The sequence below is a fragment of the Penaeus monodon genome, chromosome 1, assembly GCF_015228065.2.
Source record: "Penaeus monodon isolate SGIC_2016 chromosome 1, NSTDA_Pmon_1, whole genome shotgun sequence".
Classification (NCBI taxonomy): Eukaryota; Metazoa; Arthropoda; class Malacostraca; order Decapoda; family Penaeidae; genus Penaeus; species Penaeus monodon.
In genome coordinates this window covers 25,940,631-25,948,130 of record NC_051386.1, presented here as the reverse complement: position 1 = coordinate 25,948,130, position 7,500 = coordinate 25,940,631, and the positions used below count along the sequence as shown (strand labels likewise).

At 48.1% G+C, this 7,500-nt stretch overlaps 1 protein-coding gene across 1 annotated transcript in view; it reads left to right on the top strand.

Annotated features, from left to right (window-relative positions):
• The window catches only part of LOC119576377, a 78,583-nt gene that overhangs the window by 43,094 nt on the left and 27,989 nt on the right, over positions 1-7,500 (top strand). The window contains exon 4 of the mRNA XM_037924038.1: positions 229-363. Coding sequence (XP_037779966.1) covers positions 229-363 — 135 coding nt within the window. The remainder of the gene's footprint in view (positions 1-228; positions 364-7,500) is intronic.

The window sequence follows — 7,500 nt, the reverse complement described above, 5'->3', positions numbered from 1 at the left end:
ACCCGTAGAATTAGCATGGCACTGACTGAATCAACCAAAAGCATTGATGATATTGAGAAAAAAAATGGGGTTTTGATATTCAAAGCATAATCATGATTATTACTGAATCTAATGCTTTCTTATCTATTATTGCTTTCATTAGTTTTTACGTTACTAATGGGAATATTGCACATTAACCTGGACTTCTATGGACTCGTTGAGATTATTAAGAAAGCATCAAAACTGCAGGTCCTGAAGACTGCGTGGACCGTCACGAGTATTGCTTCTTGGGCTCACTGCTGGGACTGTGCCGCATTCGACCCTCATTCTACCTCATCTTCTGTGGTGATTCCTGCAGGAAATTCATACCTGCGTGTGGAACAGGTAAGGAAGAAAATTATAACTGAAACATCTATGATATTTTGTCAGGGCATATGACATTTTGGTAATATGTTGCTTTAGACTTGACTAAAACTGTGAACACGTATACATATGGGCGCATAGGTATGTGTGTACATGTGTGTTAGTATGTGTGTATATAAGGCACTCAGATGGATCTATATGGTAGATTGGGATCAGGTTGGTTAGTCTGTAAACAGACCAATACACTCCGTGTTTGGCATACCGACTAGCTGGATAGACCATCTTTCGTTCCGGCCGGAGACCGGGATTAGGCCATGATCTTTTTTCTTTGGCATGGGACGAAGAAGTGGATGCAGTTTTTTAGGCTTGGCCGCATCCTTTGAAGCCACCTCCTACTCCTTCATTTTCACCTTTCCCCTTCCCCTATCCCTTGTTTTGTTCAGTGTTTGTTTTGTTTGTGTTCTCGTTCTGTTTTTTTTTTTTTTACATAGTTTTTCTTTTGGTTTTGCTGTTTTTTTTTAATTCTTAAATAAATAGATTAACCTCCCCTTGCCACAGCCCTCACATCCTCGTTTTTAAATGCATTCACCTCGTCACCTGACGCTCCGTAGATACCATAACCTCACCCTCGCTTCCTCATTATCCTTCGCCATAGCATGAACCCATCATCCTTTATCCTCCCCCCACCATCCCACTGGTTTCGGTTTCCGGCACGTGACACTTGCTGCTAGTATTCCTGCCAGGACCATAAATCCTTTGTCATAGGGATTTATGCCAGCCGAGGAAAGAAGTGTCATGGCTAGTGGCGTTAATCCAATCGAAACGTGGCCGCCAGGGCTGCGCCTCTCCATAAATCCTGCTGCCGACGAAGGGGAACCTTCTGTTGACTCGAGCTTCAACCTGCTTCAACAGCATAGGTTAGCCGAGGGATAGCCCTGGAGTCACAGTCGAGGACGCCGTGCCCAGAGCACACTGCAGATGACACTGTAAACTTTTATCCCAACCTCCCTGGTTAGCCGAAAATCCAGCTGTTGTTCGCTATAACGGGGTCCCGGGTCACCCACTTCCCACGAGAACGCAGCGGGCGCGTGACCTCCAGTGCGGGCATGCGCTCAAGGTCGTAGGGTACTCGTGCCTTATGCACCAAGAGTTGGTTGGCCACCCTCCCACGCAGCCTCGTGTGGTGGAGGGGAAGCCCTGCGTGCCTGAGGACACCCGCACCGAACACAAAAGATTCAAGATGGCACTGGGCCACCCTCACCCTTTTCCTCCTTTCAAAGAACCAACTACAACTATCACCCCAAGCTTTACCCTGCATGCTGGGTTAAGCCCTAGTTCCTTTTTCTTTTCCTAAAATTCATTTTCCTTGACCCCTTATCCTTCCCCTATCTCCATTCTTCCTTCCCACTCTTATTTCCAAACTTTTGCTTTTGCTTTGGAACCGAGATCCTCACTCGTGGTCCTGCCACTCGAGGTGCAGGACTAGAGCTCCCTCTGCGAGGTGATACAGCCTTTGAGGGGCTGTTTCACTGGAGAGGGAGGAAGAAAGGATTCCAAACAATGATGCCTATCTTGTAGGTGGAAGGGTATCCACTGTGGTCTCTCCCCAGGGGTACACATCTACCCACGTATTTGCCATGCGTGGCATCCCTGTACGCTATGGAGACAGGAGTCTTGGAGGTTGAGCGATGCCATGCATGAGTACACCCTGCAGCTAGCAACATGCCTCTTTGGTCCCTTATTCCAGCAAGACTCTGAGGGTGAGTCTGATCCCCCTAGGCGTTTCCCACAGTTTAAGGTTCCCTCTAAACCTGAAGGCTTTGACAGTGCCTACCAACTGGTAAGAGCATTGGAGATGCAGCAAAAAATCCTGTTGTCAATCTGGGTTGCCAGAGACCAGGGCATGATTATCATGCCCAAAGACCAAGCTACCCTCAAATTCCTGCAGGAAACCAAGGAGCTTAATGATGGGAGGGAAGTGTGTCCCATCAAATCTCAATGATAGGAGAGCCAAGATGGTACTACTTGGCTTCTCACTATCATATGATGTGGATGTGATCACATCACACCCAGATTGTGTCGAAAGGGAAGAACCCAACCAGGCAAGTCCTGGTGACCTTGAAAGGAGCCCCAATCACTACCCTTGATCTGGGTAACTGGGGTTCCTACAGCCTAAGAACATATGTACCAGGTCCACTTCAGTGTTTCATGTGCCAAAGATACGGTCACCACCAGGCTTGCTGCAAGCCTTAATGTGGTGTCTGTAGAAAGGCACATAACACCAAGGTGTGCCTTAAGGCACACAAGGAAGGCCAAGGGTCACATGAGCCAAATGCCCCAACTGTGCCAAGGGGCATCACGCCTGGAGCCTGGCTTGCTCTGCCAGGAAAGAGGCGGCCCTCAGGCGACAAGAGGTTGCTAAAAAGCGACTAGACTTTGTTCCTGCTCCCCGAGGGACCCATGTCTGGGGACAGAACAAAAGAGAAAAGACTTCCCTACCTCCTAAGAGGAAGGAAGCCCCTCCACAGCCGACACCAGATATCTCCAATAAAAAGGAGTTTCCCACCATTTCCAAAATGAAGAAAAAGAACTACAGGGATAAAGGTTCAAAGAATACTGCAAAAGCCTCCCAAAGATATGTCTCTCCTGTTGACTGCTGTAGTTACTGCAGTAGCAACAGCTTTGGGGAGGTCCAGTAAGAAGGCGGAGAAGGCAGTCACGGTCACCATGACGGCAATGACCCAAATGGAGAAAACTGACCAGAGTCAAAGCAGCCCCACCCTCACCCCAGGACGAGACTCCCCTCCCCACCGCAACCCTAGCCACGCCTTCACAGGCAGAGCCAGAACAGGCTGAATCTATGCAGCCAGTGCCAGAGCAAGCTGACCTTACTCAGGTAAAGTCAGCAAAGTGAGAAAAGCCAAACTCACAAAAGTCAGAGCTACCAAAGGCTCTCCACCTCCCAGTGGACCCACGGTCATCCTGACAACAGATGAAGAACCCTCAACTAGCGAGGACTTCACAACAGAATTGTCAGACTCCAAAACAACTAACACTGAAGCCGAATATAAGGACGTCTCTGATGTCATTCTCCAGAAGACATTAATATATGGGACTTCGCCTCTCAGGCTATCATGTCTCCATGCTGCCAAGCATAGCTGGCAAAAGAGGCTTGATCTCCCTGGTCAGGGCAACAATCCCATGCTCCACAATAGCCGATGCACTGCACTGTGGAAAGGATATAGAATCTCTTGCCGTTGAGATTCACCTGGCTGGGGGCCCCCTCAAGCTGTACAATGTGCACAGTAGGCCAGGCTGTAGGAGCTTAGACATCAGCCAGATCTGTGCTACTGCAGCACAAGACCCGATCCTGGCTCCCTGCAGGGCACCAAACGCAGCAGGCCATCATATAGCCAACGTGCTTGAGACTTTCCTCGAGATCGCTCTTCTTAACAGCCAAGAGCCAACGCATGTTAGAGGAGGATCCTAGACCTCTCTTCCCACTGTGGTTCTGGTGGAGAGAATTAGATGGTGTGTTGATGAGACTGTCACAAGTGACCATTATGGCACTGTTACTACCCTCATGATGAATCCTGTCCCAGCCCAAATGCCACAACCAAATCCAAGATTGAAAACAGACAAGGCCAACTGGCAAGCCTTTCAGAATGCCTTGGCTCACTGTCCACTGTCACTGGGCCTTGTATCTCTTTGTTGTGGGAGGTTTGAAATGTTTGCCATAAATTAAGCAGTTATTTCATCCTCTCACACCCCCACCCACCACCGAGTCCAACAAGAGGAAGCTGTATGTTAGAACTAATGTACCATACGACCTTGAGTGCATACCCGCTCTGGAGGTCGCGCGCTCGCGGCGTTCTCGTGGGAAGTGGGTGAAGGCACGCGGCCCGGGACCCCGTTATAGCGAACAACAGCTGGATTCTCGGCTAACCAGGGAGGTTGGGATAAAAGTTAACAGTTTAGGTGTCATCTGCAGTGTGCTCTGGGCACGGCCTCCTCGACTGTGACTCCAGGGCTATCCCTCGGCTAACCTATGCTGTTGAAGCAGGTTGAAGCTCGAGTCAACAGAAGGTTCCCCTTCGTCGGCAGCAGGATTTATGGAGAGGCGCAGCCCTGGCGGCCACGTTTCGATTGGATTAACGCCACTAGCCATGACACTTCTTTCCTCGGCTGGCATAAATCCCTATGACAAAGGATTTATGGTCCTGGCAGGAATACTAGCAGCAAGTGTCACGTGCCGGAAACCGAAACCAGTGGGATGGTGGGGGGAGGATAAAGGATGATGGGTTCATGCTATGGCGAAGGATAATGAGGAAGCGAGGGTGAGGTTATGGGCTAACCTCACCAGGGCTATCCCTCAGCTAACCTATGCTGTTGAAGCAGGTTGAAGTTCGGAGATGGTTGCTAATCAGGGCTGGCCATTCCTGCCTGTGTCAACAGAAGGTTCCCCTTCATCAGCAGCAGGACTTACGGAGATGCACGGCCCTGGCAACCACGTCTTGATTGGATTAACATCACTGGCCATGACACTTCTTTCCTTGGCTCTCATAAATCCATATGACAAAGGATTTATGGTCCTGGCAGGAACACTAGCAGCGTCACGTGCCGGAAACCGAAACCAGTGGTTTTATATAGGCAGTGGAAAGGATAATGGGACCCTGTGGGCTGAATAACCTAACTGCCATGAAATCAGGGTGGATGAATGAGAGGGTGAGAACTCGTGAGTGATGGTGGATTTTATGAGGATACAGGACCCTATTTGCAATCTGTCCCGATTGCCTGGATGTGTATCCATAGTGCCCAATTCTATAGCCATTCGTGATGGATATAGAATTCAGTAGGACCATGTCTGGGCGTTCTTGTTCTAGAAAGTCATAAAAAATATTATGGATTGCAAAAAATTACCTTACATTTGCCTGAAAGATCGTTAGCATGCCTTTCAAGGTAGACCCATTTTACCTGGCAAAATTTTCGAAAAAATCATAAACACTCAATTAAGGTGGTATCTCGAAGACCATAACCTTCTCTCACACAAACAATTCGGCTTTGGCTCGCATCGCTCGATGCAAGGCGTACTGAACATCATCACAAATTACATAAACAACAACAAAGACCGACTGTTCTTGTCACAACATATGATGAACGAGCCTTTGACACGGTCTGGCATGCTGGCCTCAAGTACAGGCTGTGCACTGAATTTAACTTCCCACCTTTGATCAATAAGTTACTCTGCAGTTTTCTTGATGACCACAGATTAAAATTAAGATTCTTAAACAAAGTTTCAAGCACCATTTCAATGCACGCTGGAGTACCTCAGGGCAGCATACTAAGGCTAACACTCTTTACATTATACACAAACGACCTTCCAGACCCCACATGCAGACTCACTCACTATCCTCTATGCTGACAACTGCACGCACTTAGCTCCATACAATGCACTGTCAGGTCTTGTTCAGCGCATTAATGTCGAACTCGACACCGTCTCAGGTTGGGAGCATAAATGGCGAATCAAGACTAACACGACAAAAAATTCCTTCGTACGACAACATTTGCAAGGCGTTACCTGATGCCGATAGAGGATCCGTGATCGAACCTCGATCGACGGTTCCTCGAGGTCAGGGAGAGAGTCCTGCGAGCAGGACACAGGGCGGAAGTCCTGGGAATCGGCGGACCAATTCCCAATACTTCCGCACTGTCCAAGCGCCCCCTAGAAAGGAGCATGGCAACTGCTCCCTCCAAGGGGAGAGGGAGCTCTTCCTCGGCTTTGGGAACGTCGATCTCGGAGCTGCTACTCTCGTCGTCAAGGATGGTGTCATCTATAAGATGACGGCGAGGCTGCATGGACTGTTGGATCCTTATTGTGTGTTTGGTGGTGAGATCTGTTTGCATTTGTGTTCAGAGTTTTTTGTAGTGTTAAGTGCTTGTGTAGTATCTTTTGGATTTCGATGTAATGCTGGTTGTCTTTGGTTGGAGCAATGAGGCTCTGGGTTAGTGTTTGTCACCTTAGTTGCTGTTGTTTGTGTTGTTGTGGCATATTCAGGGATATATATATTGTCGTCTTCGAAGATCTCCTCTAGGACAACAATGCTGGGTAATCCGTTTCTCTGTAACATGATTGGAACAATGTTTGCTAATTTCTTTGCATTGTATTTAGCACCAATGAGATCTACTTGTAAGATGGCTTGTATTTTTGTTGTGTTAGGTGTGAATGTGTTGTTGAATTGGGGAGGTAGAGTTGTACTGGAGGTAGATGCAGGTCGACCCGTCTTGGCAGGTAGTGTGGCGGCTGTTGTGGTGTATGAGGGAGCAGTTTTTTTGTTTTCCCTAAGCTGATTTCGTTTTGCTTTCAATATTTCTTTTATTTTAGGGCAGGATCTGCTAACTGCAATGTGCGACTCCTTGCAGTTGCAGCATTTGATGCTCTCCTTGCATTTGGCCCCAGCAACGAGAGCATCTGTGTGTGTGTGTGCAAGTGTTTGTTATGTTTGAACCTAGCAGTTTAAGCATTGCTCGATCTGAATAAAACACTCTGGTTCTATATTGTAGGTTGGGACCGATGTATTAAACATCATGATCCCACTGAAAGAAGTTTCTGGGTTTCCTCTAAGGTAGAGACACGAATCGTAACGATTCATGACTCAGGAGGCTTATAAACATCAAAGACAGTGACACCGTTCTTGGCAGATGCTTCTTGGTTGATGGACTCACACATTCGTGGGAGGATTGATATGTCGATCTTTTTAGCCACGACCGTGCATTTTGCCTTCGTTTTCGGAGAGGCGTCAAAAACGAGGGGCTCCTACCTTCCTATTCGTTTTCTATCAGAAATTCTCTAGAGTGGCAGAAATAAGATGGTCTGCCATACCAGTCCCCTAGCAAAGAAAATTTCATCCTTTGACTGTTTCATCTCTTCTCACAGGGACTCCTTGCCTGATGTCTCTCTCCTCCGTGGTGTTTTCATCCCGGCCCTCGAATCTCTCCTCCATCCTAACCCATCCATTCCCAGGCCTTACTGTGAGGCCCTTCAAAGCCTGCGCAGGGAGGACGTCACCATTCTGCCTTCTGACAAGGGCAACTCGGTGGTGTTCCTCGACTGTGCCTCTTACCTACAGAAGACCCAGGACTTGTTGGATGATGCCTCCA